The sequence below is a fragment of the Rhipicephalus microplus genome, chromosome 5 (assembly GCF_043290135.1).
Source record: "Rhipicephalus microplus isolate Deutch F79 chromosome 5, USDA_Rmic, whole genome shotgun sequence".
Lineage (NCBI taxonomy): Eukaryota > Metazoa > Arthropoda > Arachnida > Ixodida > Ixodidae > Rhipicephalus > Rhipicephalus microplus.
This window is the reverse complement of record NC_134704.1, coordinates 117,360,301-117,376,830: the sequence shown is the minus strand read 5'-3', so window position 1 is coordinate 117,376,830 and position 16,530 is coordinate 117,360,301. Positions and strand designations below refer to the sequence as shown.

At 44.3% G+C, this 16,530-nt stretch overlaps 1 protein-coding gene across 2 annotated transcripts in view; it reads left to right on the top strand.

Moving 5' to 3' along the window:
• Nucleotides 1-1,338: 1,338 nt before the first annotated feature.
• The window catches only part of LOC119186855 (uncharacterized), a 76,525-nt gene continuing 61,333 nt past the window's right edge, over nt 1,339-16,530 (top strand). For both annotated transcript variants that reach the window (XM_075894384.1, XM_075894383.1), the window contains exons 1-5: nt 1,339-1,560; nt 2,166-2,250; nt 5,200-5,388; nt 12,596-12,766; nt 16,218-16,286. In XM_075894384.1, coding sequence (XP_075750499.1) covers nt 2,233-2,250; nt 5,200-5,388; nt 12,596-12,766; nt 16,218-16,286 — 447 coding nt within the window. In that variant the 5' untranslated portion in view covers nt 1,339-1,560; nt 2,166-2,232. The remainder of the gene's footprint in view (nt 1,561-2,165; nt 2,251-5,199; nt 5,389-12,595; nt 12,767-16,217; nt 16,287-16,530) is intronic.

Sequence of the window (16,530 nt, the reverse complement as noted above, 5' to 3'; positions counted from 1 at the left end):
AGTGTGGTGACCACGCCCCAATAAAAGACGTTGACTTGAGCGAGTGTGAGCGGCACCGTTAGAAATGGTGTGTGTGTCCCGTGATTCAACAGCGCATTCTGCACCCATTCCCTGATTTAATCAAAACGCACACTTTCTAGTGAGCCACCCAGCTCATTCACAAGAGATCTCTCGCCCTGTCTGTACAGAATGTAATAAATCCTCTATTAAGTTTGCCATCCTACTCCTGAGTGCACATGCGTTTTCTTTTCTGTCTCTCTACACCCCCTTTCTTGCCCCTATTTCTCCACCCCCAGTGCGGGGCAGCAAACCGGATGCCAAGATCTGGTTGATCCCCGAACCTTCTTTTCTCATCTCTTGCCATCTTACTTCCTTGGCATCTTCATCCCGGATATCTGATGCCTGAAAAGACCGGTACCAACGCAGGTTAAAGAATAAAACAGATGGTGAATATTTTCTGCGGCATGTTGAGACGCTGCATATGAGTGGTCATCCTCGAAAATCTTCAACTTTAACACCACGGACAGGTGATGATATACCCTGAGTAGGTTCGAGCATGTATTATGCATCGACGCTTTTAATCTCCACTAAACTTCTCCATTTCGATTTCATCCTTCGGGGCTTTGTGTAGTTCTTCACCTAACGCACTGCATTCGTGCTGCATTGCTATACTACTTCATTTCTTCTGTATATACGCCCTGTTTCGGGCACGATCATAGGCTGCCATCTTGGACTGATAATGACGCCGTTTTGCATCCATATGAATATTTGAATAGTGCTACGGTGAACTCGCACGCATCAACACGCTGGGCCAGTACACTCAACGTCGTATGACCATAATCATCGCTAATTACGACATAGAAAACCAGCAAAAATTGCTTTTAAGCCTAAGATGGCAGCGTCTATGCTTTACTGTAACTGTTACATTTATTTTTTGTCAATTTGTCCAATATATCATTTCATGCAGCGGCCGCAGAACTTGTGCCGCTGTTCATAGTGGCACTCTCGGTCTCTGAAGCTGGATGAAGATAACCAAGAAGCCTGGTTTTTACTAGCTACATAAAATGTGAAACGAAGCTATAAAGTAAGACGAAAAAGAAAAAGAGAAATCTGTGAAAAGTCAGCATTGGCGCATAAATGGCGCACCGATTGCGCCGATGAAAATCATCGGCGGCGGTGGCGGCGGCGCGCCGATCAGTTCGCGTCGGCGGCGGCGGCGCGGTGAAAACTCTCGGCGGCGGCGCGCCGACCAGTCGGCGCACACCTCTAGTCGTGGACCACAGCGCGCGTGCGCGCTGCAAAAACGGAAGTGTGGTCGCCGGAAGCATCGCTGTTCGAACGAAATTTAAATCAGCCGCTAGCTTCCGCCGAGAGCCGCGGTGCCTCAAAAGTGACTAGGCAGCCCACAAACTCCTCATTCTCGTTTAGGTGCTTCAGCATTCGATTATGTTGTTGCGTCGCTCCTTGGGCCAATGGAACGAAAAAGCGAGCACAAGCGGTAGTGTATAGGTGTTCTGTGGCGAGCAGTGAGCGACCACATTGCAGCGGCTACGGTGCAAGGTTTGTCAGCTTTCTGTTTTCTCTTAGTTCATTGTTTTTTCACCAATTGATTGATTGATTGATATGTGGGGTTTGACGTCCTAAAACCACCATATGATTATAAGAGACACCGTAGTGGATGGCTGCGGAAATTGTGACCACCTGGGCTTCTTTAACGTGCGCCCAAATCTGAGCACACGGGCCTAGAGCATTTCCGCCTCCATCGGAAATGCAGCCGCCTCAGCCGGCATTCGATCCCGTCACCTGCGGTGCTTTTTCACCAATTGGCAAGCGTTTCTCTGCGTGCGAAACCGCTCTCATTAGACATTGCTCGGAGTGTGATGCCCCACAAAATTATCTTTGCTGGCCAAAGCCGAGTACGTACAGCAAAGCCCGTCTTTGCGATACGTACTCGGCGACTCAGCTCTCCAGAGCGGAGAGAGGGACTAGTTGGGCTAGATCACTTCGTACTGCCGAGAGAGTGCTCTACAAAGTGCTCTCTGGCACTGAGTCCCTGTCGTGCTCGAAGAAGCGACCTCAACAATCTCGTAGCTCACTCGGCCGCTGTACTTAGTAACCTTGCCTGTGCTCACTGGTGCTTCTTTTTTTGGCGTCTGTTGGTGCAGGGGCCCGGCTGTATTCGGACCATTTCGGGCTTGCAGCTTACCCTGGTCGCCACTTGATCTGTCAGTGATGCCGAGGACACACCAGGTGAGCTGCTTGAAAATTCCATCTTTTCTTGCACGGTTGTGGTAAGCATCGCCGATTGAACCTCATGGCGAAATGTTTGCATAATAGGGGTTTGCTTTGTTTTCGTTTTTCTAACACAACGAGAGAAATGAAATCAGTATACGATTTCAACTGTGTTACTCATTTGACATTAGTATGCAAAGCATGCAGCACATTAGAGCACTGAATGCTCACAAAATTTGCTTTAGGAAATATGGTATAATACGAAGAATTGCTAATGACCATTACCTAAACATGAAATAGATTCAACGTGAACTTGGTTTACAGTGCGACACCAGAAACACAGACACAAGGAAGCAAGCAGGCAAAAGAGAAAGAAAGAGATTCCGGAGCCCTCCACTATGCAGTGTCTCATAATTGCATGGTGGTTTTTGGATGTTAAACCCGGCATATTAATCAATTTATCGCGAAAGAAAAGACAGCATTTTGCACTAACGAGCTCGTACCAGTGCCGTCCTGTCTTTTCTTTTTCTTTTTTCTCTTTTGCTCCTTCCTTGTGTCTGTGTTTCTGATGTTGCGCTGTAAACCAAGTTCACGATAATTCCCAGTCAACTGGCCCAACTTGCCGTCTTGCCAAGATATGTCCCTAAATGAACTGATTTTCTGTGGTTGGTGGCCTTGCTTATATGTTGCTATGTTGCTTATTGTTCTGTGTATTCTTTCTGTGTACTTTCTTCTTAACTATTAGCATTCTTAAATGCATCTTGAGATGTGCAACATTACTGCCTCCACGATAAGTCAGTTCTGTGGAAGCTCACAAGGCCAAAGGAGGCTCATTCTGGGCCAAAATGAATTCTCTTAACTCCAAAGCAGCTTAAGCCTGCCATAAAAGCTTTGGACGGCACAAAAAGCTATCGTCGTCGTTAACCATTGTGACTCACCCAAAGATAAATACCGTGGATGCACGTTTCAACTTTGCTGAAGCATCTGTGCGGAGTGCTTCAGTGGTGCATACGGGAGAATAACTAGGGAACTGGAAAGGCAGCGGCCACTGTGGGGAAACATCTCCCACTCCCCCCCCGAAGTGATCGAAGCCCTGAGCAAACAACATGCCCATGGATTTATGGGAAGAGTGAACGCTTTATTTCAGTGCGAGTTTCTGTCCCTGGAGTTAAAGCGTCTGTTTAGTGTCTGTGACTCGCTGTGGTTTAACTCGCTTAAGCCTCTTTTCGTGGAGAAGCAGCCGGCAACACATAGCCTTGCAACTACGTACTAGGAAGCAGATCAAACTTAAAAATCAGCCGGATTCACTGTTTCAGGCCTTGCATGACTTAGCGGTAGCTTTGCCACTTTTTTACACTTCAAGCTTTTATTTTTCTGATGGTGGTCATTGTAGCTTCATGCTGCGACTGGTAGGTCACAATTTTATTCTCTCTGGTTGAAACGTTTTGACGAACTTTCAACAGAGGAACTTCTGTACTCTGCCACCTGAGCCTTGGTTTAATTGAAAAGTCCTGCTTGAGATGGTTTAAATACTCACGGTGGCTGGTGATCTTCATATAGTCTGCTAGAACATGTTTGTCATGTGACAAACCTTTATTCTTAATGGTAATGCGAGACGGATTTGTTTAGTATGTGTAGCTTGTACACTTAAAATGTTGACAAATAAGGGTTTCTTGTGAATACCTACTTCATTCTCTCTGTGGTATTTTTTTTTGTGATGCAACGTTGCACATTAGTTTTTTCATTGTGACAGTGGAAAAAATCTTTGTACTCGGCTGTGATTGGGAACAAAATTCTTGAAGTCAAGTTTAATAAATGTTGAGCCTGAGGATTTCTCGTAGCACCGATGTTAGCATGTTGATCCATTAGGCTTGCCTCTCTTGATGCCAAATATATGTGATGTAATAATGTAGTTTACTAGCAGCTTTGCAAGTTGAAAGCCCCCATTTCCGATGGAGGCGGAAATGTTGTAGGCCCGTGTGCTCAGATTTGGGTGCACGTTAAAGAACCCCAGGTGGTCTAAATTTCCGGAGCCCTCCACTACGGCGTCTCTCATAATCATATAGTGGTTTTGGGACGTTAAACCCCACATATCAATCAATCAAGTTGAGAGCCCCGCAATACCGAAATTCATTCAATTAGGTCCGCTAAACATAGTTGCACATCTTTTATTTCCCACCGTGCATTCTGAGTTAATGGCCCTGCGGCTGGTTTGTTATTTGTCGATAAATCAACCACTCCACATTGACGAGCCACCGAGACAACCTTGTGACTTGCACGGACTTTCACTGCAGTCTGAGAAGCATAATACATTAAATTGGTTTAAGTCGTTATTGGTGCTAAATTCATAATTGGCCATCGTAAATACTCTGTACAGTGTGGAAAAAAGGCTTCAAGGACGCATGAGCTTCCTATTCACAAGTAGAACAAGAGTGATAGCATGATGAGTCTCTCTTTGCATAGTCTCCTCATTTGCCTTGGCTTTGCTTCTCATTTTACGCCACAGTTGTTGCTACTAGAAAGGGAACATATGTGTCCTTAACATTGGCTGTAAATCATAAAATCGCAAACATACTTAAGAAATTTCTGTGGGCTTTTGTAGGTACAAGCTTGACTGCTGACCCGAACGTGGTGGGATTGTAGCCTGGCCGCGGCCACTGCATTTCTGATGGAGGCAAAAATGTTTGTGAACTTAGATTGTGTACTTAGATTTAGGTTCAGTGTAAAGAAACACAGGTGGTCGAAATTTGTGGAGCCTTCCATCCACTACGACACCCCTCATAATCGTATAGATTAATACTCTATGCACAGGTGCACTTCTAGCTGATTTAAGCACATTGTCATCAAGGACTGCTATAACGAGTGTCCAGTCACTCCGGGTTGGACCAGACACCCTCAGTTCTGAACTGGTTCACCCCCTTCTGAGGGCATGTTCCTGAACATTATCGACATGCCATGCCCTCTCAGTCGCTGCAGGCTCCCCAGGGTGCTGCGGCCTCCAGCTCTGCTTCAAAGACGGCCAACTACCAGCACAGCCCCTCACATCGTGGTCGCCTGGCAAACGAGCCAGTTAACTTGTACATCGCTTCAGCATGGCCACTGCCGAATAGCTCACCTAATGGCCTGAAAGACTCTGAAAAAGACAGGTTAGGTCAGGTAAGTAAACGCAGTTTGCACTAACAGCTCCTGTTCAGGTACTACCAGTTGGCTTTGCTTTATGAGGTTTCTCATGTCTGCATCTGCTAGTTGGCAGTGTCGACATGAGGACTTAGTTCGTTTCTCTATTCATGAAGTCAAAGTTTTTTCCTAAGGGAAACTCTTTAGTTTGTTTTAACTTCCAATGAGTGTGTAGAAAACTCTCTCAGGCAGTAGAATTACAGTGGCATTCCAAAATTCTTGTTTAGTTTGGTTGAGAGAAGTTGCTACTGGGGGAGTGTTGTAGTATGTGAATGTGCACAAGCTGCTAACCTACAGAGTAATGCCTGAGACCCAGGTTATTGAGGGGTTCTTTTTATGGCAAGTTAGTTAATGTGTGATGTCTGTGATCCTACAAAGCAAATGGGTGTCCAATATGATGATCGTTTGAGAATGCTTTTGTTATCCCGCACAATACGTTTGTATGAACTAGCGGGGTTTTTCCTTTATGCTGTTCAATACTTTGATATTTGTGGTGCATTAAATTTTCTCTGTTTAGAACTGCAGTATATTCATTTTATTTGTAGCATCTTTTTATTGCCCACTCTGCTGCATTCTAATAAAATCTGCATCTTGAAGTTTGTATTTATCATTAACCTTACTTTGTTCAGTGGGCTTTAATACTCGAGTGTGTGCTACTATATTATGCGAACAATGCACATAAATCTATCATTTTCATGCAAAGCAGTTCTCCTTGGTGTAAATTAAACATTATTTTTAGGCTTGTGCAGATGTTCAAATGCTTCGAATATTCGAACGAATAATAGAGTATTTGAATTCACTTCGATTTGAATTTAAATATCGGATGTTGCCCGTGTGCTCAGATTTGGGTGCACGTTAAAGAACCCAGAGTGGTCGAAATTTCCGGAGCCCTCCACTACGGTGTCTCTCATAATCATATGGTGGTTTTAGGACGTTAAACCCCACATATAAATCATCATTAAATATCGAATGTTTCGAAGTATTTGCCTTGCCGTTGACCCACCTTACCAGAGGAGACGTCGCATTCGTATGGAATGAACAGCAAAAATCATTCGACGAGCTGCGGCAACACCTTCAGAAGCCACCAGTCCTCGCAAACTTTGATGATGACACCCCGACAACAGTGCACACCGACGCTAGCAATGTTGGCTTGGGAGCTGTACTCGTGCAGTGGCAGGATGGTGCTGAACGAGTAATTGCTTACGCGAGCAGAACTCTTTCACGTGCGGAAAAAAATTATTCCACCACGGAAAAAGAGGGCCTTGTGGTAGTGTGGGCCATTATGAAATTCCGCCCATATCTGTATGGTCGTCCTTTTAATGTTGTCAGCGGCCATCACTCCCTCTGCTGGCTGACAAATTTAAAAGACCCTTTCTCTAAAAGACAATTTTAAGAAAAATTTAAAAGATTTAAAAGACGGTTGGCGCGCTGGAGCCTGAAGCTTCAAGAATTTGATATGACGGTGGTCTACAGATCGGGGAAGCGACATTCAGACGCCGATTGCCGCCTTTCTCGTGCGCCATACGAACCTGCAACGGCTGATGATGACGATACAGTCTTTGTCGAAGTTGCAAACATTGCTACTATCCCACAGCTGCAACGAGACGACCCGGAACTAGAACCCGTATTTCGTTTTTTGGAAGGTCACACTTCAGCTGTACCTAGACTGTTTGCGAGAGGGCTTCCGTCGTGTTGCTTGCGCAATGACGCCCTGTATAAAATGAACTTCACGTCGCACGAAAACGGCTACTTCTCGTGCCAACATCTCTAAGGAGTGAAGTATTACAGGCATGCCACGATGAACCAACATCCGGCTACTTGGTTTACACGCATACGCTGTGCAGAGCGAGGCAGAAATACTATCAACCAAGACTGACGGTGACCGTTCAACACTATGTTCGGACGTGCCTTGATTGCCAGCGCAGAAAAGTCCCACCCGTCAAACCACCAGGCCATCTCCATTCTATTGACATGCCTGTTGCTCCATTCACTCAAGTCGGAATGGATCTTTTGGGCCCATTTCCCGCCTCATAGGCAGTCGCAGGTGGATTAGAGTAGCCATCGACTACCTCGCTCGTTATGCCGAAACCAAGGCTCTGGAGAGGGGCACGGCAAGTGAAGCAGCCCGATTTTTCATGGAGAATGTGGTGCTTAGGCATGGTGCTCCTTCAGTTGTAATAACTGACAGGGGAACTGCATTCGCAGCCGAACCATTACGGACGGTTTTAAGACTTAGTGGCACATCCCACCGGCGAACAATGGCGTATTATTCGCAAGCGAATGGTTTTACAGAGCGTCTCAACAAGACACTTGTGGATATGCTCTGCATGTACGTCGATGTGGAGCATAAAAACTGGGACGAGCTCTGGCCGTATGTCACATTCGCCTATAACACGGCTCGTCAAGAAACAAGAACGCCATTTCACCTTCTTCATGGTCGTGAAGTAACCACTATGCTGGATGCTATGCTGCCACACGAGTGCGAAAAGGTTGAGATGGATGCTGATTATATCACCCAGCCTGCCAAAGAAGCCCGACAACTTGCACGCCTACGTATTAGTCGCCAGCAAGACTACGATTCAAGGTGGTACAGCCTTCGTCACCGTCTAGTCTCGTACAAGCCAAGAGAGAAAGTTTGAATGTGGACTTCTATTCTGCACCGTGGCCTCTCGGAAAAAAATGTTAAGACGGTACTTCGGGCCCTATAAAGTTCTACGACGTTTCAGTGACAGGTTGTTTGTGATACTGCGCACTCCTTAAGGCGTCGAAGGTGTGCTCCAGAAGTTGTGCACGTTGTTCGGATTAAACCTTATTTATCTGAATGAACTCGGGCGTTTCCAACGAGTACAAACCACTTTGATGCTTTCTGAATGCTTTCTTGAATGGGACGATGCTTTCTTGAATGGGAGGCTAATGTCACGGCTAAAGGCCGGGCAAGAAGACGGAGGACTACGAAGTAATGAGCGTGGACAGCATCCACGGTTGCTTTGAGGAAGACGACGTCGAAGCGGCTGCTTTTTTGTTCTGTTAATACAGACCTCGTTTTTCCTGGTCGCACCGTCGTCCTGTATCCTGTTATCTTCATGTCGCGACAATATGAACGAATAGATCTATATTTGTCCTCTTGTAACAGCCTGTAAGGGTAGTTTCACTGCAGTGTAGTGGTGTTAAGCTGTGAAAGCACCTTTCTAGGGGAATTTCGCTTTGCCGCGAAGTCCTACTTTAAATATAGAGGAGCCCGGCAACACTGGTTAAGCATGGCCAGCTAACGCTGCTAATCGGCAGTCGAGACAACCGAGAACATGTGAGCTTAATATTATCGCGCAGCACGTGACCTGGAATTCACAATAAATTCTCAATCGTGTAAAAATTGCTCTCTTCTTTCAGCAAATGACGACACTATGTCGAAAATCACTCGACACAGCCATTGTACCAGCCATTGGCTGATTTGAGCATGGTTTTTATTGGGGCCGCCGTGGGTAGCCGCGTGCGTATTCAAAGAAAAAGAAAAAAAAAAGAGTTCACAAGGTCACCACGCACACCCGACATATTTTCTTTCCGTATGCCATTTCTCGCGGCTTTGCTTCAAGCGCTTTCATCGAGACAAGAAGGGAGAATGAAGTTGTATAATGTGGGGAATCGCTAAACTCTGCTTATACTGGACAGGCTCTAAAAGTTTTTTCAGCGGTTAATTCATGAGGCAATAAGCTTCTTTAGTGAATCCATTCCATGGCTACTTGCAAAGTTGTTGAAAAACACTTTAAATGAACATATGATCCTCAAATCGATTGATTATTTTTTTTAAGCTTAAAAGCCTGCTTTGTTGACTTATACATTCTAACTTTAATGAATAATGTTAGTAGTTTACAGGTCATCACCTGCATCCTACTGAAAGTCAAATCCTGCTACTTCTCTAAGTTGTCTCGACTTCATTTGAGCGGGAAAGAAAAGAAAGCACTTTTACATAGAGGCCTTATTTATATTGAAAAAAAAAAAATGTGCAGGACAGTTAGGTCATGATAAATATGCCCATTTTTCTTTATACATCCTATATTCTATTTGATTCGAAATTATTTGACCAAAAACCCTATTCGCTTCGAACTTAAAATTCACTGTTCGTACAAGCCTAGTTATTTTTGTTGTAACACCTTCTACGGTGATACTCTTGGGCAAATTGTAGGCTACGAATGAATGCACGACTGATGTGCTGAAGAGTGCAAAAAAAAATTAGATGCCTTGTCTCTAGGTCTTAATTGCTGCCACCCCAATAATCCTCTGTTAAACAAGGCAACGAGAATCTCTTAGTGGTAGCTAACACTTCAAATAAGGAGGTGTGCATATGATTCTTATTAAAATTATGTACTTTATCCAACTTGTAGCAACACAGACCGAAGTTTTTCTAGACTCCGTTTGTAGTACGGCACGTGGAAATGAAAAATTTATCTGTGAACCCTCATTTAACTGTGCTAAATGAGTGTACCGATTTATGTGTCATGATATTAGAGAAAAAAAAAAAAACTGTGCAATCCATTATTGTAACAGTTTCTTGGGACCGTCATGCAGTCGGACCTGGCCTATTGAGTCAGGCGCGTGCGGCCATCGGAATATTGGCATTTTTTTGCTGCCACTGTTAAGCACGGTGGCTTGCAGCTTGCGCATTGGAACAACCAGATTGTCTGAGTGGATGTCGAGACTGATTTCTTCAGTGCTTTTAGCCGCTTAATGGAATTCACCACCTGCCCCGATGACCTGGCCAATAACGAGGGCTTATTGTAACTACGTAGCTGAGCCAAAGCCAGTTTTGCTCCAAATTGCAGTTTTTAAATTTAAAATTGAGGTTTTCACGTGCTTGCATCAGTGATAAAGGCAATACTCGAACTAGTGAAGATGGAACTGCATATTTTAAAACCTGTGTCCAGAAATGAGACGACCTGTGCAATGAAACGATAGTCAAGCATAGTTGTCAGTTTTTGTCCGTAATCTTATTATCGATGGAACATTTCTTCTTTGCATGCATGGTCAACTATTGCAGTGTTACCGCTGGAATGTTCGATAATGTACACATAATTGCTTAACTCTTGTTGCTTGCATACATTGGTACAGCATAAGCAATGACAGGTTCCAGAATATTTTGGTGTGGCCTGTCCCCATAAGTGGTTAGAAATGTATGCCTTGATAATATAGGAATAGCTGTGGTCTAACGTCCCAAAACGACGTTATGATTACGAAGAACAGCGTAGTGGGGGCAAGATGGCAAGTTGGGCCAGTTGGATTACGTTCATAATTTAACATTTTGTTGAAGCACACTAAAGTATGGACGGACAGAAGACTGTACTTGTCAGCCTCTTCTGTCCGTTCGTTTTAGTGTGCTTCAACAAAATTTTCAAATATGAACGTAGTGGGTGCTTTGAAAATTTTGACCAGGTTCTTTAATGTGCTCCTAAAGCCAAGTACATGAGCCTCGCACATTTTTGCATTAATTGAAAGTGCGGCCAATACCGCTGGTATTCGGTCCCGCGACCTTAGGGTTAACATTCGAGCGTAATCGTTGCTACACCACCATAGTGTGCATGTATTGATTTTGTGAAAGAATTTGACTAGGGCAGGAAAATACAGATGCACCTGTGACAATATTGGGCACTGTACATTAGTCAAAAATGCAGTTAAATGTACATACAGTTAAAGGCAGTTAAATGCACATACAGTATGTGCATGACAGTTCAGTGAGGTTACTACAGTAATCCCTTAACTCGAAGCCGTGAAAACCAAGGAATATTTCGAGATAAGCAATATTTCTACTTGAGCAAAACGTCGAAAATATTTGCCCAGGTCACTGCAAAAGAAAAGCCAGTGTTGTTGGGAAAAGCCGCACTGCACGAGAGAGCTACTGTAACAAAGGCACAAGAATTCGCAGGGAAAAAGAATTTATCACCGAGGACCAAAAGACTGTGTAATTCTCGTCTGTTTCGCGTTTTTGCTCGGTCCGAGAAAGGCGTTTTACAGTTGCTCAACTCATCGTATGAGCCGTTGTTCGCCACCACTGCATTCGGCCTTGTTGCGGAGCAAGTGTAGCATGTTAGGCCTTTCTGTCGTCGTAGGCACTTCTCGTGGCTCTTCCTCTTCTGCGTGGTCATCTGCATTGTTCAAAGCCATCTCAACGACAGCATACTGGTAACGGGGACGTCCGCCTCGTTAGAAGCTTTGCTCGAAGCCTTCCATAACCGTTTGCTTGTTCTTAAGCACTGTCGAGAGGATTGACAAGGGGGTGCCGAATTCTTTGGCGATGCACAACTTGCTTCGACATGCTCTTTCCACTTCGTTGATTAAAGCGGCTTTTCTCTCCAACGTTAACGATTTGTACTGCTTTGGGGGGCACATCTTGGTTGATATTTGGAAGCATTCGTTGCACAGACCACGCACTGAAGATTCGTCTCGCGCAGATCGCTGGGAACAAAGACAACTGCCTCGAACATGCAAGGGCTAGCTTACGTACGGACGGTGCTGATGGCACGCTGCACGCCGTGCAGAAGGCGTGCACAGGTGCACACACTTGACCATTCCCATAGTTGCTTCAGAAGGCGAATAGCAAACGGCTGCGACAGCGGGAATTTCAAATTCACCCTTCACGACCGTGTTTAGCACGTATAGTAAGACCTAAGCGTTTGCACAACGCCCTCGTTTCCTGTTGGGAGTGGACTTTGCCTTCTTCCCTCCAGGTCAAGATTTGGAGATATACGCTGTCCCCTGCAAAAACCTTTCAAGAGGGGGCAAATACATGCCGCCTATGGCGGGCGTGGCAAAAGAAAGTTTCGACTTGACCGAGATTTCGAGATATGCGAGTTTGAGTTAACAAGCGTTTACTGTACACCCAGATATAACAAAATATCTCTTATGACGAAGTAAATAAAAATTGTCTTGCCGTAGACATACTGTTAGAAATGAATTTCTTAACGAACTTTCGGATATAGCAAACTTAGTTTTCGTGTAAGATGCAATTTCGTTATGATGAGATTTGAGTGGTTTTGTTCGCATGCAATTTAGGTGAAGTATACTGCACACAGGCAGCACCTTTTACCCAAGTTAAAATGGCACTGTCCTATGGCTTGCTTCAGATGTTAAACGCCTTTTCAGCTCTGATCAGGTTAAAAGTAGCGCATGCGCCTCATTGACCTGCCTGTTGCTGCAGGCACATGCGAGCGGTACAGTCAGCCCTGTATCCAAGACCACCAGTACCCAATTAAGCGAAGTCCATGCTGTGGGCCAGCCCAGGAGCTTTTTTGGGACCCCCACACGGCCCCTGCCAACAGCTTCGCCTACTTCTCGTAGAAAGGGGTCCGGTAAACAGAGGCTTCGCCAGGTGAGTGGCTCATAAATGTACCTTAATAAAACGAAAATAAATTGCTATGCACTTGATCTGTAGCACTCGCCTGCAAAAACGAATGCGCACTTTCTCAAACCAAGGTGTCTTAGACCTAGAGCCTTTTTTTAAGGGAGGCCCCCTTTTTTTGGGAATGTAAATAATGGGACACTATAGAGAAAAGCGATTTTTCACGTATTAAATAAGTACAAATTTCACAATCTCAAAAACGCCACTCTTACTGCGACACGACGCTTGGTTAGTGAGACAACTCGTGAAAAGAAAATATGGGTAGAGACGCCGCAATGAAATTCATGCACCAGACCGGGGCTTTGTAGATCTCGAAGGCTTCTTTTTTCTGGGTCCTACGTAGCTTCTAATAGTTAAAAATGAAGCACATCATCATCTGCGGTTGCTATAGATCTAGCATACGAAGTTTCAGAAAACTTATCTAGCCCATGTCTTGAAATTGCGAAAAATACACTTTAAAATTTCTGACGTCACCTGCCAAATTCAAAAATAATACAACCTTGGTTTTCTCCACTAATAATGAACTTATGTTAGTGAAACATATGGCATTAGAGTTCTTTGAGTGCAGTTTGTCAATATAAACCAATCCGTCGCTTCTCTTTAGTGTCTCTTTAAAATGAAATGTTTAGATTTGTTTTTAACTTTTGCATAGCATTTGTCAACGTGACTTGAAGTATTTAATCTTTCTAGTGCAACATGTAGGTTTCGAAACATTAATCAGTCTATCGTGTTAGGAGCAACATCTTTTTTTCAGAACTGGAAGTTGCAGCAAATTGACAGGCAGTGTTTCAACAATGTGTGATTGGTACTGACTGAAAAAAAAAAAGAATATTCAAAGTGCTCTTGAACAGAAGTTATATTGCGAGCTCATCTTGATGTCGAACAGAGATCGGGTTTTTGAAAGTCGAGCAGATTCAGCACCGCCTTTGTGCACCCGAACATCTGTGAAGCAGTCTACTCTTAGCGAAAAGGTTGCAATTTCTGAAGTAATCATTCAGATTTCACAGGTTCGTGCTACAAATAGGCTGATGCGATTCTTTCTTCCTTTTGTGAATCTTTTGCCACATTGCATGCTTCTTTAAAATTTTACATTTCCTGATTATGTTAAACTACTGGTCAAGCCAGCTTGGGCTTTGCAACAGTTTTGCAAGCTGGCTGTCCGGGCTTGCAGCTGTCTCAAACCTTTCCCGTGCCGGATGAGGTTTGCTACACTAGCAGTAAAGCTTGACATGGTGTTAGAACCGCAATTCTACAATGAAAAGCGCGGCTCTAGCAGAGGCCACGCTTAGTGGGTGTACTGTATTTCTGCTGCTAGATTCGGTGACAAGTTCAATCTCTACCGTGGCAACCCCGTTTCGACAAGGGGATGCCACGGCCGAGATGGAACTTGTCACTGAATATAGTACCATAGATGCAGCATACATAAAAATACAGTATAACATACAAGCACTGATGCAGCTTTAGATTTTTTTCTCTTGAAGGCAGATGAACATACACTTGCACCCTAAACCGACTTGTCAATCGCTGTGCTATCTAGCTCATGAGTGGGACTAAATCTACATTCTACTTTAATCGTGGAGGCAATCTCCAGTCGCTTTATCATCTGGGTGGGGCCTCTCCGGCCTACCAAAGTTATTTCAGACTGTAATGTAGATTGTTTATGTGCCTGTTTCAATTAAAGTCCTTCCAGTGCAAGCTTTGAAACTGGTTTGCATGTTTTGCTCGTAAAATTCCAGAACTTGAGGTAGCAGAAACTTTACTTGGGCTCGTCTTTTTGTAGCTCTGTGTAGCACATAGCTTGTGTGCTAGGCTTTGTTGGATTGTTCACTTGTTATTTCAGTTTAGTTGACAGCGCTTATCTTTGCGAACCGTGAAAATGCTCTAGGTATGTGATTCATAGTGCCATACCTATAAGACCAGGGCACGCTATTATGTAAACATACCCCGTGTACTTCTTGTTATGCTAGTTGGTAAAAACATGGCTGAAAAATAAGGAATGCAAGGCAGAATACGGCTTAGGTTTTACTTGTATAGAGTCGAACCTGCATATATTGAGATCTCAAAGATATTGCAACTATACTCTGTTTCAGAAGTTCCCTTCAGCACTGTGAAGGCTGCAGGGCCCCCAGCCAATAAGAGAGGCGATCAGCCCCTCTACATGTATTCATCCGCGCTGTGTCTTCTCATTGAAATGTCCTTCCACGCTCATTGCATGTAACTTGGGTGGTTTATGAACTTTAAAAAATAAGTAATACTGTCAAACTGGCCATTACTCTTCAACTTCAGGAAGTTTGGCATCTTAACTATATGATTTGTGGCTCTACGGAAGATCGGTACACGCTCGTGCCGGCAGATATCTTCACTTTGTGGCTCTCTGACGCTGTTCGTGGTTCTGGTATGACTGCTTCTCTTTCGACGCGTTCCTTCTAGTCTCTCGCTGCAATGTTTCTCGTCTATCTTTTTTTGTTTCACCGAAAGAGCATCTGACACACGTGGAACGCTGTGCGAGGTCGCATGTCTGATATTTGGCGATGCAGTGTTTTTCGCCTGGCGGCACAGCCCTGGCATCGGCGCGTTAGGCTTATCAGATATGGCTACACAAGCAGCATATCTCACTTACGACAAAATGTACATGATGCTTCATCCTCGGAGTGAGATCAAACAAATCAATGGCTCATTTGACCATTTATTTGTTGCTGTCAGTGCAGTGGGCGTTTAGCAGGTGTAAGTTCGAATCAAGCGGGCGCTGCCATTTTGAATTGTAACCATAGTTACTGTCGGTAGCTGACACGAAAAATTAGATTTTCAGGAAATAAATGCGATGAAGAAACACATTGCACACACCAAACAAATGTCAATTTTAGACAACCTTGCCAATTTGAAGGCACTTGTATGAGGGGGTACGTTTTGCTATGCAAGCGTGTGGCTTTCTTACACCCCATAGCTTTGGTAGTGCTGAACCAAAGTGGTGTAACAGAGTATAGTTCAATATATCATATGCTTCAATAAGGAACATTAAAAAGGATCAGCCATATTTTCAGTGTGCAAGCTTATTTCACCGCACTACTTTATGTTAATGTAGGCAAGGTAGCTTTACAGCAGTGTGTGAGGACTCTTTAAGCTCTTATTTTGCCGCGTTCAGTAGTTACATGTGCAGGTTATATATGAAAGCAAGGGTCATGTGCAAAATTAATACAGCATCTATGTAAATAGCATCACTACCTACATGTGCAGCTATGTGAGCTCTTTCGGCGCCAAAAAGCCATTAGTCTGCCTCGGCCTGAATTTCGGCCTTGTTCTGTTGGCATCACTGAATGTCACTCTTTGGCTTGCTACAATTTCGCATGTGGCATGTGTTGTCACACAGCATAACATGTGTTTAGTAACTCAGCCCTGCATTCTTTTTCGTGTGCACTTTCAGTTCTGGGCACAGGTCTTGGAGAAACCTGACACAGCACTTCTCTTGTCACCAAGCCGGCAACGACCACAGGTGGGTTTCTGCTCCTTGTGCTGTTGCTCTAAGGTTTTGGAAACATTTTGCGGTACAGTATCGTTAGGAGAGTGCAACGCTGTTTGCATTATGCTTCCGTGTTTGCGGCTTACATACCAGTGTCTTGAAGAACTGTTTTTTTCACAGCAACTAGTTCTAGGTACAATAGAATGAAGTTTATTGGACCACATTTGAGAGCACTCAACGTTGTTGGCCAGGCTATAAAGAGCACACTGCGTGAAGT